Source organism: Chelonoidis abingdonii, chromosome 15 (assembly GCF_003597395.2).
Source record: "Chelonoidis abingdonii isolate Lonesome George chromosome 15, CheloAbing_2.0, whole genome shotgun sequence".
Taxonomy (NCBI): Eukaryota; Metazoa; Chordata; order Testudines; family Testudinidae; genus Chelonoidis; species Chelonoidis abingdonii.
In genome coordinates this window covers 46788152-46808868 of record NC_133783.1, presented here as the reverse complement: position 1 = coordinate 46808868, position 20717 = coordinate 46788152, and the positions used below count along the sequence as shown (strand labels likewise).

At 38.3% G+C, this 20717-nt stretch overlaps 1 protein-coding gene across 1 annotated transcript in view; it reads left to right on the top strand.

Moving 5' to 3' along the window:
* Positions 1 to 20717, top strand: part of LOC116834428 (scavenger receptor cysteine-rich domain-containing protein DMBT1-like) — a 43644-nt gene that overhangs the window by 12565 nt on the left and 10362 nt on the right. Inside the window, 5 exon segments of the mRNA XM_075072676.1 lie at positions 1438 to 1539; positions 2413 to 2523; positions 3180 to 3290; positions 14495 to 14605; positions 16482 to 16592. Coding sequence (XP_074928777.1) covers positions 1438 to 1539; positions 2413 to 2523; positions 3180 to 3290; positions 14495 to 14605; positions 16482 to 16592 — 546 coding nt within the window.

Genomic DNA, 20717 nt, shown 5'->3' with positions numbered 1-20717 from the left:
GTCTTCAAACCGCAATTTGAAGACTTCAATAACTCGGACATAGGTTAGAGGTTTGTTATAGAAGTGGATGGGTAGGGTTCTGTGGCCTGCTTTGTGCAGGAGGTCAGACTAGATGATCATATTGGTCCCTTCTGACCTATAAGTCTATGGGTAAGGGTTTCAGAGGCGGATAACTGTTACATTGGCATTACACTGCTTGTGTTTATCAAATCAGTTGCAAATCCTCATCACTTTCCATATGTGTGTGGGGGTTAGTAGTAATGTTGAAGCACTGTGTTAGTATATTTTATCTGAAAATAATTCAATAATTAAATCAGAAAAAATCAGCCTTACAATCTTAATAATATCATAATATCCATCTACAATCAAGGAAGTCATGCTTTTAAAGAGGCTCAACCGTGACCAATAATCCAAACTTTAAGAAATAATATTATTTATAGGATTTACATAAAAATAAAAGATATTGAAATAGAACATTACTGCCCACACAAATTACATGCAACAGTTATACTTTGAAGAGTCTATTCATCCCAGCTTGCAAATCATTTCAGGCATCAATTCTCCAGGAAAAAGGAGTCACTCGCCTACATTTTCCTGGTATTTCAAATCATCAGGATACCAGGGCCTTTTTTAAAAATGGGCAGGTAGTCTTGCACCTGATTAGGCATCCTGTTACCAAAATTGTATGTGCATACTGTGTTGTTTTAGTTACAATTGTCCTCCTCATGGACTTCTGGCTGGATGTGATGTTTAAGTGTGGTCATTTTTCCTGGTACAGAAGTGAGTACGCAAATTAGACCGCACACAAAGTAGTTCCACATTTTTATGGAGCTATGGACTTCAGAAGTTTTCAGATGCAACCTCAGTGTGTCCTCCTTTAGTGAGAAGACCAGAAGAAGGAAGTAAAAAGTCTCCAAACCTACATACTCTAGAATACTCTAAATCAAATCAATGAAAGAAGAAAGAGTCCTTGTATCCAATGTATCAAAATCCTCACAACAAAACTATTTCTGAAAAACCTGGCGATCAACATTTATTTTCAGAATTTGTTCACTGAAATATTTCTTTAATTTCATTTTGAACACGAAACATTCCCTCTCATTCCAGTCCTCCCACCTCATATCCAAATTGAGGTAAACACGTGCATCAGTGAGATAGCAGGTCTCATCTCACTCAGCACCTCCTACTGTTTTAGGACCAACACACGTTAAGTATGCTGGTCCACAGAGCAAGAGTACCACTCTGTTACCAAGGGGTTCTTAGTTGGAGGTGGAGAACTGGTAGTTAGAAAGAATATAACTTAGTAAAATGTGAAGCCTTTGGGGGAAAGCAAAAACAGGGTAAACTCTACTCAGAATGGAAACATGAAATCTAAATCTGTTAACCAACACCCCAGTCTATTCATTCCTTTCCTCAACTTTCTGACAGCCGCTGCAGATTACACAACACTGGAAACAGATAACTCTTCTTCATCCACTTTCGTGCCAGAGACCACTGGGGCAATATCTACCCCACAACCTCTGACTACAGCTAATGGAGGTAAGGGAAATTGGAGTGAACATAATCTAAGAAAAATGTTATTATAAGTTATACAGTTAAATAAATAGGCAGGGCCAGATGCCATTCAGTAAAGCTTTCTAAAGTAGCTCAACTGTGACCAAAAATGCAACAATTTAGAAATTATTCTCTCCATGTATAATTTTTACTTTTCTTTACATCACTTTTCTTTAATTGCTCTTTAATTAGTAACTGTTTATAGTACTGAGAATTCATTTTTTTATTAACAAATACTGGCTACAGAACCCCTGGACAATCTGCTAAAACTTTTACATAATTTCAATATCAAGAAATGTCTTTCTGGTAGATTTTTTTTTTTTGGTGGTAAATTAAACATGAGACAGTCATCCTCCAAGGGGACAATGCATTAGTAGGACAGAAATATTAAAAAGAGAGAGTAGAATAAATGGGAGTTTTCCACAATATCTCTAGCAGTAAAAGACTCAGCCAGATAAAATGCAAATAGTTATTGTTTATGCTTTTACATTTTCTAATGGAGCCACATCGCTTCCTGCTGTTTAAGTTACAGGGCCCTTTTGAAAAGAGAATAAAATGTTTACAGTGTTTTGGATGTCAGATGGTAACTTCTAGGTTAACTTCTCGGTTTACCGCTTAAAAATTCAGTCCTGAACTAATGCTGTCAATGACACAAGTCCCCCAATTGCAAATCAAACAATAATTTATAATTAACATTGAAATACAACTTTGACCCACATCTCCACAAGCAAAAGGTTATTACACTAACTCATTTTTCCACAAAACATGAAATCTAAATCTTTAACAACACCCCAGTTCTAGGTGCTAGTAGTAGTTGCTAGTTCTATCTATTAATTTCTTTCCTTGTCTTTCTGACAGCCACTGTGGATTACACAACACCGGAAAGAGAGAACTCCTTTTCATCCACCACCGCACCAGAGACAACTGGAGAAATATCAACCCCAGAATCACTGACTACACCTAATGGAGGTAATAGACTTCTGAATAGACTCTGAGCATAATGTAAGAAAAATGCTGGAATAAGTTATACAGTTAAATACAAAGGGAGGACCACATGCCATTCATTAATGCTTTTAAAGAGGCTCAGCTGTGACCAAAAATGCAATTTTTTTGTATTTATGAGATTTGCCTTATTTTGTGTCCTACAAGGTTTGTTGCTCGTACAACTGGTGGATGGAATAGAGAGCTGTGAGGCAGTGTCGTGTAGCTGTTTACTTGAATGGAATGTGGGGAATAGTTTGTGATGATGCCTGGGATATGGCAGGGCTGTACAGGCCAAACGAGCCATACCAAGAGGCAAGAGGGCACTGGGCTCTAGGAGTTTCTGTATGCAGAATTAGTTTCACCCACATTTGGTTGGGTGAAAGTGCTAAAAGGCTTCAGTAGGGGGTTATGAAGGAATGTCCCAGGAGGAAAGGAATGTAAAGTTCAATGTGTACTTCTAGAATAAAAGCAGCCAAGAGGCTATTTAATCACAGCTTATTGGGTAAGTGTGTAGGGAGCTACATAAATGCCACTTTAGTGTGTGGAAAAAGGAAATAATGTGGGGTTATGACATCACCATTCAGAAAGGGAAGTGTTCAGCTGGATATGGCTCTTAATTTCTTTCCTCATCTTTCTGACAGCCACTGTGGATTACACAACACCAGAAAGAGAGAACTCCTTTTCATCCACCACCGCACCAGAGACAACTGGAGAAATATCAACCCCAGAATCACTGACTACACCTAATGAAGGTAGGGGACAATCAGAGTGTGAACATAATCTAAGAAAAATGCTGGAATAAGTTATACAGTTAAATAAATAGGTAGAAACAGATGCCATGCAGTCATGCTTTCTAAACAGATTCAGCCATGACCAAAAATATAAAATTTAAGAAATAATGTTAGTAATAATATTTGCATGGAAAGTAAAAGACATAGAATTGGGACATACATGCAACAATTATACTTTGAAGAGTTTAGTACTATATCCCTACAAGCCAAATTATCAATTTTTGTGGGGCTTTTGGTAAGTACATATGATGCCACATAGAGATCTCGGGCATGGCAGCTTTAATATGTAGAAGAAAGGAAATAATGTGGGGTTATGACATCACCATTCAGAAAGGGAAGTTTTCCGCTGAATGTGGAGCTGGGCGTCTTCTCTCCAAAATTTACAGGCAATTAACTATTGTTGCACTCACTGTCACAAATGCTTAGGTAAAGTTGACTATTGATATCGCTACCAATGCTGTGTATTGCTCCATGAGTGTCTCTGCTGGTGGAGATATGATTGTCCATGCTTTCTTCCAGGCAGAATTTTTACTCTGCTTTAATTGCTTTCTTTTAACTACAAAACTCACTTACTTTTGCTCCTTAAGAATCCAGTCCTGAAACAACAAAGTCAATGACCAAAACTCCCTAATTTCAATTCTATAGGACTTTATTATTAACTTTACGATACAATTTTGACCCACAAGTGGATGGCTATTGCGTTAACTCATTTTCCACAAAAGATTAAATATAAATCTTCTAACCAACACTCAGTTCTAAGAGCCATTACTAGTTCTTTCTCTTAATTTCTTTCCTCATCTTTCTGACAGCCACTGTGGATTACACAACACCGGAAAGAGAGAACTCCTTTTCATCCACCACCGCATCAGAGACAACTGGAGAAATATCAACCCCAGAATCACTGACTACACCTAATGAAGGTAATAGACTTCTGAATAGACTCTGAGCATAATGTAAGAAAAATGCTGGAATAAGTTATACAGTTAAATACAAAGGGAGGACCACATGCCATTCATTAATGCTTTTAAAGAGGCTCAGCTGTGACCAAAAATGCAATTTTTTTGTATTTATGAGATTTGCCTTATTTTGTGTCCTACAAGGTTTGTTGCTCGTACAACTGGTGGATGGAATAGAGAGCTGTGAGGCAGTGTCGTGTAGCTGTTTACTTGAATGGAATGTGGGGAATAGTTTGTGATGATGCCTGGGATATGGCAGGGCTGTACAGGCCAAACGAGCCATACCAAGAGGCAAGAGGGCACTGGGCTCTAGGAGTTTCTGTATGCAGAATTAGTTTCACCCACATTTGGTTGGGTGAAAGTGCTAAAAGGCTTCAGTAGGGGGTTATGAAGGAATGTCCCAGGAGGAAAGGAATGTAAAGTTCAATGTGTACTTCTAGAATAAAAGCAGCCAAGAGGCTATTTAATCACAGCTTATTGGGTAAGTGTGTAGGGAGCTACATAAATGCCACTTTAGTGTGTGGAAAAAGGAAATAATGTGGGGTTATGACATCACCATTCAGAAAGGGAAGTGTTCAGCTGGATATGGCTCTTAATTTCTTTCCTCATCTTTCTGACAGCCACTGTGGATTACACAACACCAGAAAGAGAGAACTCCTTTTCATCCACCACCGCACCAGAGACAACTGGAGAAATATCAACCCCAGAATCACTGACTACACCTAATGAAGGTAGGGGACAATCAGAGTGTGAACATAATCTAAGAAAAATGCTGGAATAAGTTATACAGTTAAATAAATAGGTAGAAACAGATGCCATGCAGTCATGCTTTCTAAACAGATTCAGCCATGACCAAAAATATAAAATTTAAGAAATAATGTTAGTAATAATATTTGCATGGAAAGTAAAAGACATAGAATTGGGACATACATGCAACAATTATACTTTGAAGAGTTTAGTACTATATCCCTACAAGCCAAATTATCAATTTTTGTGGGGCTTTTGGTAAGTACATATGATGCCACATAGAGATCTCGGGCATGGCAGCTTTAATATGTAGAAGAAAGGAAATAATGTGGGGTTATGACATCACCATTCAGAAAGGGAAGTTTTCCGCTGAATGTGGAGCTGGGCGTCTTCTCTCCAAAATTTACAGGCAATTAACTATTGTTGCACTCACTGTCACAAATGCTTAGGTAAAGTTGACTATTGATATCGCTACCAATGCTGTGTATTGCTCCATGAGTGTCTCTGCTGGTGGAGATATGATTGTCCATGCTTTCTTCCAGGCAGAATTTTTACTCTGCTTTAATTGCTTTCTTTTAACTACAAAACTCACTTACTTTTGCTCCTTAAGAATCCAGTCCTGAAACAACAAAGTCAATGACCAAAACTCCCTAATTTCAATTCTATAGGACTTTATTATTAACTTTACGATACAATTTTGACCCACAAGTGGATGGCTATTGCGTTAACTCATTTTCCACAAAAGATTAAATATAAATCTTCTAACCAACACTCAGTTCTAAGAGCCATTACTAGTTCTTTCTCTTAATTTCTTTCCTCATCTTTCTGACAGCCACTGTGGATTACACAACACCGGAAAGAGAGAACTCCTTTTCATCCACCACCGCATCAGAGACAACTGGAGAAATATCAACCCCAGAATCACTGACTACACCTAATGAAGGTAATAGACTTCTGAATAGACTCTGAGCATAATGTAAGAAAAATGCTGGAATAAGTTATACAGTTAAATACAAAGGGAGGACCACATGCCATTCATTAATGCTTTTAAAGAGGCTCAGCTGTGACCAAAAATGCAATTTTTTTGTATTTATGAGATTTGCCTTATTTTGTGTCCTACAAGGTTTGTTGCTCGTACAACTGGTGGATGGAATAGAGAGCTGTGAGGCAGTGTCGTGTAGCTGTTTACTTGAATGGAATGTGGGGAATAGTTTGTGATGATGCCTGGGATATGGCAGGGCTGTACAGGCCAAACGAGCCATACCAAGAGGCAAGAGGGCACTGGGCTCTAGGAGTTTCTGTATGCAGAATTAGTTTCACCCACATTTGGTTGGGTGAAAGTGCTAAAAGGCTTCAGTAGGGGGTTATGAAGGAATGTCCCAGGAGGAAAGGAATGTAAAGTTCAATGTGTACTTCTAGAATAAAAGCAGCCAAGAGGCTATTTAATCACAGCTTATTGGGTAAGTGTGTAGGGAGCTACATAAATGCCACTTTAGTGTGTGGAAAAAGGAAATAATGTGGGGTTATGACATCACCATTCAGAAAGGGAAGTGTTCAGCTGGATATGGCTCTTAATTTCTTTCCTCATCTTTCTGACAGCCACTGTGGATTACACAACACCAGAAAGAGAGAACTCCTTTTCATCCACCACCGCACCAGAGACAACTGGAGAAATATCAACCCCAGAATCACTGACTACACCTAATGAAGGTAGGGGACAATCAGAGTGTGAACATAATCTAAGAAAAATGCTGGAATAAGTTATACAGTTAAATAAATAGGTAGAAACAGATGCCATGCAGTCATGCTTTCTAAACAGATTCAGCCATGACCAAAAATATAAAATTTAAGAAATAATGTTAGTAATAATATTTGCATGGAAAGTAAAAGACATAGAATTGGGACATACATGCAACAATTATACTTTGAAGAGTTTAGTACTATATCCCTACAAGCCAAATTATCAATTTTTGTGGGGCTTTTGGTAAGTACATATGATGCCACATAGAGATCTCGGGCATGGCAGCTTTAATATGTAGAAGAAAGGAAATAATGTGGGGTTATGACATCACCATTCAGAAAGGGAAGTTTTCCGCTGAATGTGGAGCTGGGCGTCTTCTCTCCAAAATTTACAGGCAATTAACTATTGTTGCACTCACTGTCACAAATGCTTAGGTAAAGTTGACTATTGATATCGCTACCAATGCTGTGTATTGCTCCATGAGTGTCTCTGCTGGTGGAGATATGATTGTCCATGCTTTCTTCCAGGCAGAATTTTTACTCTGCTTTAATTGCTTTCTTTTAACTACAAAACTCACTTACTTTTGCTCCTTAAGAATCCAGTCCTGAAACAACAAAGTCAATGACCAAAACTCCCTAATTTCAATTCTATAGGACTTTATTATTAACTTTACGATACAATTTTGACCCACAAGTGGATGGCTATTGCGTTAACTCATTTTCCACAAAAGATTAAATATAAATCTTCTAACCAACACTCAGTTCTAAGAGCCATTACTAGTTCTTTCTCTTAATTTCTTTCCTCATCTTTCTGACAGCCACTGTGGATTACACAACACCGGAAAGAGAGAACTCCTTTTCATCCACCACCGCATCAGAGACAACTGGAGAAATATCAACCCCAGAATCACTGACTACACCTAATGAAGGTAATAGACTTCTGAATAGACTCTGAGCATAATGTAAGAAAAATGCTGGAATAAGTTATACAGTTAAATACAAAGGGAGGACCACATGCCATTCATTAATGCTTTTAAAGAGGCTCAGCTGTGACCAAAAATGCAATTTTTTTGTATTTATGAGATTTGCCTTATTTTGTGTCCTACAAGGTTTGTTGCTCGTACAACTGGTGGATGGAATAGAGAGCTGTGAGGCAGTGTCGTGTAGCTGTTTACTTGAATGGAATGTGGGGAATAGTTTGTGATGATGCCTGGGATATGGCAGGGCTGTACAGGCCAAACGAGCCATACCAAGAGGCAAGAGGGCACTGGGCTCTAGGAGTTTCTGTATGCAGAATTAGTTTCACCCACATTTGGTTGGGTGAAAGTGCTAAAAGGCTTCAGTAGGGGGTTATGAAGGAATGTCCCAGGAGGAAAGGAATGTAAAGTTCAATGTGTACTTCTAGAATAAAAGCAGCCAAGAGGCTATTTAATCACAGCTTATTGGGTAAGTGTGTAGGGAGCTACATAAATGCCACTTTAGTGTGTGGAAAAAGGAAATAATGTGGGGTTATGACATCACCATTCAGAAAGGGAAGTGTTCAGCTGGATATGGCTCTTAATTTCTTTCCTCATCTTTCTGACAGCCACTGTGGATTACACAACACCAGAAAGAGAGAACTCCTTTTCATCCACCACCGCACCAGAGACAACTGGAGAAATATCAACCCCAGAATCACTGACTACACCTAATGAAGGTAGGGGACAATCAGAGTGTGAACATAATCTAAGAAAAATGCTGGAATAAGTTATACAGTTAAATAAATAGGTAGAAACAGATGCCATGCAGTCATGCTTTCTAAACAGATTCAGCCATGACCAAAAATATAAAATTTAAGAAATAATGTTAGTAATAATATTTGCATGGAAAGTAAAAGACATAGAATTGGGACATACATGCAACAATTATACTTTGAAGAGTTTAGTACTATATCCCTACAAGCCAAATTATCAATTTTTGTGGGGCTTTTGGTAAGTACATATGATGCCACATAGAGATCTCGGGCATGGCAGCTTTAATATGTAGAAGAAAGGAAATAATGTGGGGTTATGACATCACCATTCAGAAAGGGAAGTTTTCCGCTGAATGTGGAGCTGGGCGTCTTCTCTCCAAAATTTACAGGCAATTAACTATTGTTGCACTCACTGTCACAAATGCTTAGGTAAAGTTGACTATTGATATCGCTACCAATGCTGTGTATTGCTCCATGAGTGTCTCTGCTGGTGGAGATATGATTGTCCATGCTTTCTTCCAGGCAGAATTTTTACTCTGCTTTAATTGCTTTCTTTTAACTACAAAACTCACTTACTTTTGCTCCTTAAGAATCCAGTCCTGAAACAACAAAGTCAATGACCAAAACTCCCTAATTTCAATTCTATAGGACTTTATTATTAACTTTACGATACAATTTTGACCCACAAGTGGATGGCTATTGCGTTAACTCATTTTCCACAAAAGATTAAATATAAATCTTCTAACCAACACTCAGTTCTAAGAGCCATTACTAGTTCTTTCTCTTAATTTCTTTCCTCATCTTTCTGACAGCCACTGTGGATTACACAACACCGGAAAGAGAGAACTCCTTTTCATCCACCACCGCATCAGAGACAACTGGAGAAATATCAACCCCAGAATCACTGACTACACCTAATGAAGGTAATAGACTTCTGAATAGACTCTGAGCATAATGTAAGAAAAATGCTGGAATAAGTTATACAGTTAAATACAAAGGGAGGACCACATGCCATTCATTAATGCTTTTAAAGAGGCTCAGCTGTGACCAAAAATGCAATTTTTTTGTATTTATGAGATTTGCCTTATTTTGTGTCCTACAAGGTTTGTTGCTCGTACAACTGGTGGATGGAATAGAGAGCTGTGAGGCAGTGTCGTGTAGCTGTTTACTTGAATGGAATGTGGGGAATAGTTTGTGATGATGCCTGGGATATGGCAGGGCTGTACAGGCCAAACGAGCCATACCAAGAGGCAAGAGGGCACTGGGCTCTAGGAGTTTCTGTATGCAGAATTAGTTTCACCCACATTTGGTTGGGTGAAAGTGCTAAAAGGCTTCAGTAGGGGGTTATGAAGGAATGTCCCAGGAGGAAAGGAATGTAAAGTTCAATGTGTACTTCTAGAATAAAAGCAGCCAAGAGGCTATTTAATCACAGCTTATTGGGTAAGTGTGTAGGGAGCTACATAAATGCCACTTTAGTGTGTGGAAAAAGGAAATAATGTGGGGTTATGACATCACCATTCAGAAAGGGAAGTGTTCAGCTGGATATGGCTCTTAATTTCTTTCCTCATCTTTCTGACAGCCACTGTGGATTACACAACACCAGAAAGAGAGAACTCCTTTTCATCCACCACCGCACCAGAGACAACTGGAGAAATATCAACCCCAGAATCACTGACTACACCTAATGAAGGTAGGGGACAATCAGAGTGTGAACATAATCTAAGAAAAATGCTGGAATAAGTTATACAGTTAAATAAATAGGTAGAAACAGATGCCATGCAGTCATGCTTTCTAAACAGATTCAGCCATGACCAAAAATATAAAATTTAAGAAATAATGTTAGTAATAATATTTGCATGGAAAGTAAAAGACATAGAATTGGGACATACATGCAACAATTATACTTTGAAGAGTTTAGTACTATATCCCTACAAGCCAAATTATCAATTTTTGTGGGGCTTTTGGTAAGTACATATGATGCCACATAGAGATCTCGGGCATGGCAGCTTTAATATGTAGAAGAAAGGAAATAATGTGGGGTTATGACATCACCATTCAGAAAGGGAAGTTTTCCGCTGAATGTGGAGCTGGGCGTCTTCTCTCCAAAATTTACAGGCAATTAACTATTGTTGCACTCACTGTCACAAATGCTTAGGTAAAGTTGACTATTGATATCGCTACCAATGCTGTGTATTGCTCCATGAGTGTCTCTGCTGGTGGAGATATGATTGTCCATGCTTTCTTCCAGGCAGAATTTTTACTCTGCTTTAATTGCTTTCTTTTAACTACAAAACTCACTTACTTTTGCTCCTTAAGAATCCAGTCCTGAAACAACAAAGTCAATGACCAAAACTCCCTAATTTCAATTCTATAGGACTTTATTATTAACTTTACGATACAATTTTGACCCACAAGTGGATGGCTATTGCGTTAACTCATTTTCCACAAAAGATTAAATATAAATCTTCTAACCAACACTCAGTTCTAAGAGCCATTACTAGTTCTTTCTCTTAATTTCTTTCCTCATCTTTCTGACAGCCACTGTGGATTACACAACACCGGAAAGAGAGAACTCCTTTTCATCCACCACCGCATCAGAGACAACTGGAGAAATATCAACCCCAGAATCACTGACTACACCTAATGAAGGTAATAGACTTCTGAATAGACTCTGAGCATAATGTAAGAAAAATGCTGGAATAAGTTATACAGTTAAATACAAAGGGAGGACCACATGCCATTCATTAATGCTTTTAAAGAGGCTCAGCTGTGACCAAAAATGCAATTTTTTTGTATTTATGAGATTTGCCTTATTTTGTGTCCTACAAGGTTTGTTGCTCGTACAACTGGTGGATGGAATAGAGAGCTGTGAGGCAGTGTCGTGTAGCTGTTTACTTGAATGGAATGTGGGGAATAGTTTGTGATGATGCCTGGGATATGGCAGGGCTGTACAGGCCAAACGAGCCATACCAAGAGGCAAGAGGGCACTGGGCTCTAGGAGTTTCTGTATGCAGAATTAGTTTCACCCACATTTGGTTGGGTGAAAGTGCTAAAAGGCTTCAGTAGGGGGTTATGAAGGAATGTCCCAGGAGGAAAGGAATGTAAAGTTCAATGTGTACTTCTAGAATAAAAGCAGCCAAGAGGCTATTTAATCACAGCTTATTGGGTAAGTGTGTAGGGAGCTACATAAATGCCACTTTAGTGTGTGGAAAAAGGAAATAATGTGGGGTTATGACATCACCATTCAGAAAGGGAAGTGTTCAGCTGGATATGGCTCTTAATTTCTTTCCTCATCTTTCTGACAGCCACTGTGGATTACACAACACCAGAAAGAGAGAACTCCTTTTCATCCACCACCGCACCAGAGACAACTGGAGAAATATCAACCCCAGAATCACTGACTACACCTAATGAAGGTAGGGGACAATCAGAGTGTGAACATAATCTAAGAAAAATGCTGGAATAAGTTATACAGTTAAATAAATAGGTAGAAACAGATGCCATGCAGTCATGCTTTCTAAACAGATTCAGCCATGACCAAAAATATAAAATTTAAGAAATAATGTTAGTAATAATATTTGCATGGAAAGTAAAAGACATAGAATTGGGACATACATGCAACAATTATACTTTGAAGAGTTTAGTACTATATCCCTACAAGCCAAATTATCAATTTTTGTGGGGCTTTTGGTAAGTACATATGATGCCACATAGAGATCTCGGGCATGGCAGCTTTAATATGTAGAAGAAAGGAAATAATGTGGGGTTATGACATCACCATTCAGAAAGGGAAGTTTTCCGCTGAATGTGGAGCTGGGCGTCTTCTCTCCAAAATTTACAGGCAATTAACTATTGTTGCACTCACTGTCACAAATGCTTAGGTAAAGTTGACTATTGATATCGCTACCAATGCTGTGTATTGCTCCATGAGTGTCTCTGCTGGTGGAGATATGATTGTCCATGCTTTCTTCCAGGCAGAATTTTTACTCTGCTTTAATTGCTTTCTTTTAACTACAAAACTCACTTACTTTTGCTCCTTAAGAATCCAGTCCTGAAACAACAAAGTCAATGACCAAAACTCCCTAATTTCAATTCTATAGGACTTTATTATTAACTTTACGATACAATTTTGACCCACAAGTGGATGGCTATTGCGTTAACTCATTTTCCACAAAAGATTAAATATAAATCTTCTAACCAACACTCAGTTCTAAGAGCCATTACTAGTTCTTTCTCTTAATTTCTTTCCTCATCTTTCTGACAGCCACTGTGGATTACACAACACCGGAAAGAGAGAACTCCTTTTCATCCACCACCGCATCAGAGACAACTGGAGAAATATCAACCCCAGAATCACTGACTACACCTAATGAAGGTAATAGACTTCTGAATAGACTCTGAGCATAATGTAAGAAAAATGCTGGAATAAGTTATACAGTTAAATACAAAGGGAGGACCACATGCCATTCATTAATGCTTTTAAAGAGGCTCAGCTGTGACCAAAAATGCAATTTTTTTGTATTTATGAGATTTGCCTTATTTTGTGTCCTACAAGGTTTGTTGCTCGTACAACTGGTGGATGGAATAGAGAGCTGTGAGGCAGTGTCGTGTAGCTGTTTACTTGAATGGAATGTGGGGAATAGTTTGTGATGATGCCTGGGATATGGCAGGGCTGTACAGGCCAAACGAGCCATACCAAGAGGCAAGAGGGCACTGGGCTCTAGGAGTTTCTGTATGCAGAATTAGTTTCACCCACATTTGGTTGGGTGAAAGTGCTAAAAGGCTTCAGTAGGGGGTTATGAAGGAATGTCCCAGGAGGAAAGGAATGTAAAGTTCAATGTGTACTTCTAGAATAAAAGCAGCCAAGAGGCTATTTAATCACAGCTTATTGGGTAAGTGTGTAGGGAGCTACATAAATGCCACTTTAGTGTGTGGAAAAAGGAAATAATGTGGGGTTATGACATCACCATTCAGAAAGGGAAGTGTTCAGCTGGATATGGCTCTTAATTTCTTTCCTCATCTTTCTGACAGCCACTGTGGATTACACAACACCAGAAAGAGAGAACTCCTTTTCATCCACCACCGCACCAGAGACAACTGGAGAAATATCAACCCCAGAATCACTGACTACACCTAATGAAGGTAGGGGACAATCAGAGTGTGAACATAATCTAAGAAAAATGCTGGAATAAGTTATACAGTTAAATAAATAGGTAGAAACAGATGCCATTCAGTCATGCTTTCTAAACAGATTCAGCCATGACCAAAAATATAAAATTTAAGAAATAATGTTAGTAATAATATTTGCATGGAAAGTAAAAGACATAGAATTGGGACATACATGCAACAATTATACTTTGAAGAGTTTAGTACTATATCCCTACAAGCCAAATTATCAATTTTTGGGGGGCTTTTGGTAAGTACATATGATGCCACATAGAGATCTCGGGCATGGCAGCTTTAATATGTAGAAGAAAGGAAATAATGTGGGGTTATGACATCACCATTCAGAAAGGGAAGTTTTCCGCTGAATGTGGAGCTGGGCGACTTCTCTCCAAAATTTACAGGCAATTAACTATTGTTGCACTCACTGTCACAAATGCTTAGGTAAAGTTGTCTATTGATATCGCTACCAATGCTGTGTATTGCTCCATGAGTGTCTCTGCTGGTGGAGATATGATTGTCCATGCTTTCTTCCAGGCAGAATTTTTACTTTGCTTTAATTGCTTTCTTTTAACTACAAAACTCACTTACTTTTGCTCCTTAAGAATCCAGTCCTGAAACAACAAAGTCAATGACCAAAGCTCCCTAATTTCAATTCTATAGGACTTTATTATTAACTTTACAATACAATTTTGACCCACAAGTGGATGGCTATAGCGTTAACTCATTTTCCACAAAAGATTAAATATAAATCTTCTAACCAACACCCAGTTCTAAGAGCCATTGCTAGTTCTTTCTCTTAATTTCTTTCCTCATCTTTCTGACAGCCACTGTGGATTACACAACACCGGAAAGAGAGAACTCCTTTTCATCCACCACCGCACCAGAGACAACTGGAGAAATATCAACCCCAGAATCACTGACTACACCTAATGAAGGTAATGGATAATCAGAGTGTGAACATAATGTAAGAAAAATGCTGGAATAAGTTATACAGTTAAATACAAAGGGAGGACCACATGCCATTCATTAATGCTTTTAAAGAGGCTCAGCTGTGACCAAAAATGCAATTTTTTTGTATTTATGAGATTTGCCTTATTTTGTGTCCTACAAGGTTTGTTGCTCGTACAACTGGTGGATGGAATAGAGAGCTGTGAGGCAGTGTCATGTGGCTGTTTGCTTGAATGGAATGTGGGGAACAGTTTGTGATGATGCCTGGGATATGGCAGGGCTGTACAGGCCAAACGAGCCGTGCCAAGAGGCAAGAGGGGACTGGGTTATAGGAGTATGTGTATACAGAATTAGTTACTGCGTTTAGAACAGGCAGCCAATTTGGGTGTAAGTGCTAAAAGGTTTCAGTAGGGGGATATGAAGGAATGTCCCAGGAGAAAAGGAATGTAAAGTTCAATTTGTAGTTCTAGAATAAAAGCAGCCAAGAGCATATTTAATCACAGATGATTTGGTAAATGTGTAGGGAGCCACATAATGGCCACTTTAGTGTGTAGAAAAAAGAAAATAATGTTGGGTTATGACATCAACAAGAAAAATGCTTGAAAAGTTATACAGTTAAATAAATAGGCAAGACCAGATGACATTCAGTCATGCTTTCTAAAGAGGCTCATCTGCACCAAAAATTAAAAATTTAAGAAATGGTATTATTTGTAAGATTTGCATGAAAAATAAAAGACATAGAATTAGGACATTACTGTCCACAGAAATTACATGCAACAATTATACTTTGAAGAATTTATTAATATATCCCTGCAAGCCAGCTTACTGAATTGTTTCAGACATTTGGTAAGTACATATGGAGCCACCTAATGATCTTGGGCATGGCTTCTTTAATGTGCAGAAGAAAGAAAATAGCATTCAACATTCAATAGCATCAACATTCGGAAAGGGAAGTGTTCAGCTGGATATGGAAATAGGTATCTTTTCTCTGTAAATTACTGAAAAAGAACCATATTTGTGCTTACTATCACAGCCATGGAGGCAAAGTTGGATATTGATATGGCTAGCCATGCTTTGTAATTGCCTACATGGGTATCTCTGCCAGTAGAGGTATGATTGTCCATGCTTCCCTCCATGTAGAATTTTTACTTTGTTTTAAATAATTTGCTGCAATTTTTCTATAATTAGTGTCTGTGTACAGTAATGAATTTTAATGTGTTTTTTTCCGACATCCACATTAACAGATACTAGATACATGCCCTCTGCTGGTAAGACATTGAAGGATTATTGGCATGTATTTTACAATATCCAGAAATGTCTTTGTGGTGAAGTTTTGTCTAGCCGAGTTTCTTAAATTCCCCCGAACAATAAGGTTTCTGCCAATTCCTGTAGGACTCCAGTATCTCTAGTAGTAAGAGCCACAGCCAGATGTAATTTGGGTACTTACTGTTTATTCATTCCCACTGATATCAATCCAAGTACTTCATGTTGCCACAGCATTCAGTTATTTTACTTACAAGCTCCTTGTGAACAGGTTGTAAAAATCATGCCAAATGGTGGTGATTTGTGACATTATGTGGCGAGGCCACTTAGCTTAAAACTACAAAGCTCACTTCCACTTTTGCTTCTTAAGAACCCAGTCCTGAACTAATGATGTCAATGAGAAAATCCCCCAGTTTATTGTAAAAACAATTTATTATTGCTTTAAAAACACAATTTTGACCCACGTTTCCACAAGAAAAAGGCTACTTCACTAACTGATTTTTCCACAAAAGATGAAATCTAAATCTTTTAACCAACCCCTCAATTCTAAGGGCTATTACTCGTTCTTTCTATTCATTTATTTTCTCATCTTTCTGACAGCCTCTGATCATTACACAACACTGGAATCAGATTATTCCTTTTCATCCACTTTCACAGCAGAGAGCACTGGGGCAATATCTACCCCAGAATCACTGACTACAGCTAATGAAGGTAGGGGACAATCAGAGTGTGAACATAATCTAAGAAAAATGCTGGAGTAAGTTACACAGTCGAATAAAAAGGGAGGACCACATGCCATTCATTCTTGCTTTTAAAGAGGCTCTCATTTGTGACCAAAAATGTGAAAATTTTGTATTTATGAGATTTGCCTTATTTTGTGTCCTACAAGGCCCACTGCTCAGTGAGGAGGGAGAAACAGTAACAGGAAACTTGGAAATGGCAGAGATGCTCAATGACTTCTTTGTTTCAATCTTCACCAAGAAGTCTGAAGTAATGCCTAACATAGTGAATGCTAATGGGAAGGGGTAGGTTTAGAAGATAAAGTAAAAAAAGAACAAGTTAAAAATCACTTAGAAAAGTTAGATGCCTGCAAGTCACCAGTGCCTGATAAAATGCATCAAGGAGCTGATAGAGGAGGTATCTGAGCCTCTAGCTATTATCTTTGGAAAATCATGGGAGACAGGAGAGATTCCAGAAGACTGGAAAAGGGCAAATATAGTGTCCATCTATAAAAAGGAAATAAAAACAACCCAGGAAACTACAGACTAGTTAGTTTAACTTCTGTGCCAGGGAAGATAATGGAACAAGTAATTAAGGAAATCATCTGCAAACACTTGGAAGGTGGTAAGGTGGTAGGGAATAGCCAGCATGGATGTGTAAAGAACAAATCATAGAATCATAGAATATCAGGGTTGGAAGGGACCTCAGGAGGTCATCTAGTCCACCTCCCTGCTCAAAGCAGGACCAATTCCCAACTAAATCATCCCAGCCAAGGCTTTGTCAAGCCTGACCTTAAAAACCTCTAAGGAAGGAGATTCCACCACCTCCCTAGGTAACCCATTCCAGGGCTTCATCACCCTCCTAGTGAAAATGCTTTTTCCTAATATCCAACCTAAACCTCCCCCAGTGCAACTTGAGACCATTACTCCTTGTTCTGTCATCTGATACCACTGAAAACAGTTTAGATCCATCCTCTTTGGAACCCCCTTTCAGGTAGTTGAAAGCAGCTATCATTCTTCTCTTCTGCAGATTAAACAAGCCCAGTTCCCTCAGCCTTTCCTCATAAGTCATGTGCTCCAGACTCCTAATCATTTTTGTTGCCCTCCACTGGACTCTTTCCAGTTTTTCCACATCCTTCTCGTAGCATGGGGCCCAAAACTGGACACAGTACTCCAAATGAGGCCTCACCAATGCCGAATAGAGGGGAATGATCATATCCCTCAATCTGCTGGTGTAGTTCCTGGGGTTGTTTTTATTTCCTTTTTATAGGATGGACATATATTTGCCCTTTCTTCCAGTCTTTCTGGAATCTTCCTGTCTCCCATGATTTCAAAGAATAATTAGCTAGAGGCTCAAGATACGCTCCTTATACTCCTTGATGCATTTTATCAGCGCACTGGTGATTGCAGGCATCTAACTTTTCTAAGTGATTTTTACTGTTCTTCTTTAACATTTATCTTCTAAACCTACCCCTTCCCATAGCATCACTATGTTAGGCATTAACTTCAGACTTCTTTGTGAAGATTGAACAAAGAAGTCATTGAGCCATCTCTGCCATTTCCAAAGTTTCCTGTTACTGTTTTTCTCCCTCCTCACTGAGGCAGTTGGGCCTTGGTAGGACTACAAAAATAAGCAAATCTTCATAAATACAAAATTTTCTGACATTTTTGGTCACAAATGAGAGCCTTCTTTAAAAGCAAGAATGAATGGCAATGTGGTCCTCCTTTTTATTCGACTGTGTAACTTACTCCAGCATTTTCTTAGAATTATGTTCACACTCTGATTTGTCCTACCTTCATTAGCTGTAGTCAGTGATGCTGGGTAGATATTGCCCCAGTGCTCTCTGCTGTGAAATGGTGATGAAAAGGAATAATCTAATTCCAGTGTTGTGTAATGATAGAGGCTGTCAGAAAGATGAGAAAAATAATGAATGATGAAAGACGGCAGTACAATAGCCCTTAGAATTGTTAGGGGTGTTAAAAGATTTAGATTGTCATCTTTGTGGAAAAATCATTTAGTAGAATAGCCTTTTCTTTGTGAAAACTGGGGTAAAATTGTGTTTTTAAAGCAATAATAAATTGTTTTTTACAATAAACTGGGGGATTCTTCTATTGACATCATTAGTTCAGGACTGGTTCTTAGAAAGCAAAAGTGGAAGTGAGCTTTGATTAGTTTTAAGCTTAAGTGGCCTCGCGCACATAATGTCACAATCACCACCATTTGGCATGATTTTTACAACCTGTTCCAAGGAGCTTGTAAAGTAAAATAACTGAATGCTTGGCAACATGAAGTCTTGGATTGATATAGTGGGAATGAATAAACAGTAAGTTACCCCAAATTACATCTGGCTGTGGTCTCTTACTACTAGAGAATACTGGAGTCCTACAGGAATTGCAGAAACCTTATTGTTCGGGGAATTAAGAACCTCGGGCTAGACAAACTTAACCACAAAGACATTTCTGGATATTGTAATACTGCATCAATATCCTTCAATGTCTTAACCGCAGAGGCATGTATCTAGTATCTGTTAATGTTCGGATGTCGGAAAAACACATTAACTAATTTCATTACTGTTCAGCACAGGTACACTAATATAGAAAACATTGCTAGCTAAATGTATAGTTAAAACAAAGAAATAGTATCTTACATTGGCAAGTGGAAGTCATGTGACAATCATACTTACTGCAGAAGTTACCCCATGTAAGCGCAATTACAAGCATTGGCTAGACCAGTTAGCGAGTACCTCCAACTAACATTGCCTGCCATGCTGTGATGATAGTCGCACAAATATGGTTCTTTTTCAGTAATTTACAAGAAAAGATACCTATCTTTCCATATCAAGCTGAACACTTCCCTTTCCGAATGTTGATGCTATTGAATGTTGATGCTATTTTCTTTCTCTGCACATTAAAGAAGCCATGCCCAAATCATTTAGGTGGCTCCATATGTACTATACAAATGTTCTGAAACAATTCAGTTAAGCTGGCTTGCAGGGATATATTTAATAAATTCTTCGAAAGTATATTGTTGCAGTTAATTTCTGTGGACAGTAGATGTCCTAACTTCTATGTCTTTATTTTTCATGCAATCTTACAAATAATTACCATTTTAATTTTTAATTTTGTGGCAGATGAGCCTCTTAGAACGCAATGACTCGAATGTCATCTTGTCTGCCCTATTATTTAACTGTATAACTTTTCAAGCATTTTTTCTATGTTGATGTCATAACCAACATTATTTTTCTTTTTCTACCACTTAAAGTGGCCATTATGTGGCTCACCTACACATTTACCAAATCATCTGTGATTAAAATAGCTCCTTGGCTGCTTTATTCAGAAAACTACAAATTGAACTTTACATTCCTTTCTCCTGACATTCCTTCATATCCCCCTACTGAACTTTTAGCCTTACACCCAAATTGGCTGCCTGTCTCAAACGCAGTAACTAATTCTGTATACACATACTCCTATAACCCAGTCCCCTCTTGCCTCTTGCAACGGCTCGTTTTGGCCTTGTCATGCCTTGCCATATCCCAGGCATCATCACAAATGTTCTCCACATTCCATTCAAGCAACAGCCACAATACACTGCCTCACATGCTCTCTACATTCATCCATCAATTGTACAAGCAACAAACCTTGTAGGACACAAAAATTAAGGCAAATCTCCATAAACTACAAAAATTAATCACATTTATTTGGTTCGCAGATGAAAGCCCTCTTTTAAAAGCAAGAATGAATGACATCTGGTCCTCTGTTTTTATTTAAACTGTTAACTTATTCCAGCATTTTTCCTACATAGTTACACCACTCTGTTTATCCATTACCTTCCATTAGTGTAGTCAGTGATTCTGGGTGATATTTCTCCAGTTGTCTCTGGTGCGGTGGTGAATGAAAAGGGAGCTCTCTTTTCGCCGTGGTTGTGTAACCACAGTGGCCTGTCAGAAAGATGAGGAAAGAAATTAGAAGAAGAACTAGCGATGGCCTTTGAACTGGGTGTTGTAGAAGAGATTTATATTAATTTCTTTTGTGGAAAATGATTTAACGCTATAGCATCCACTTGTGGGTCAAATGTATTGTTAGTTAATAATAAGTCCTATAAGAATTGAATTAGAAA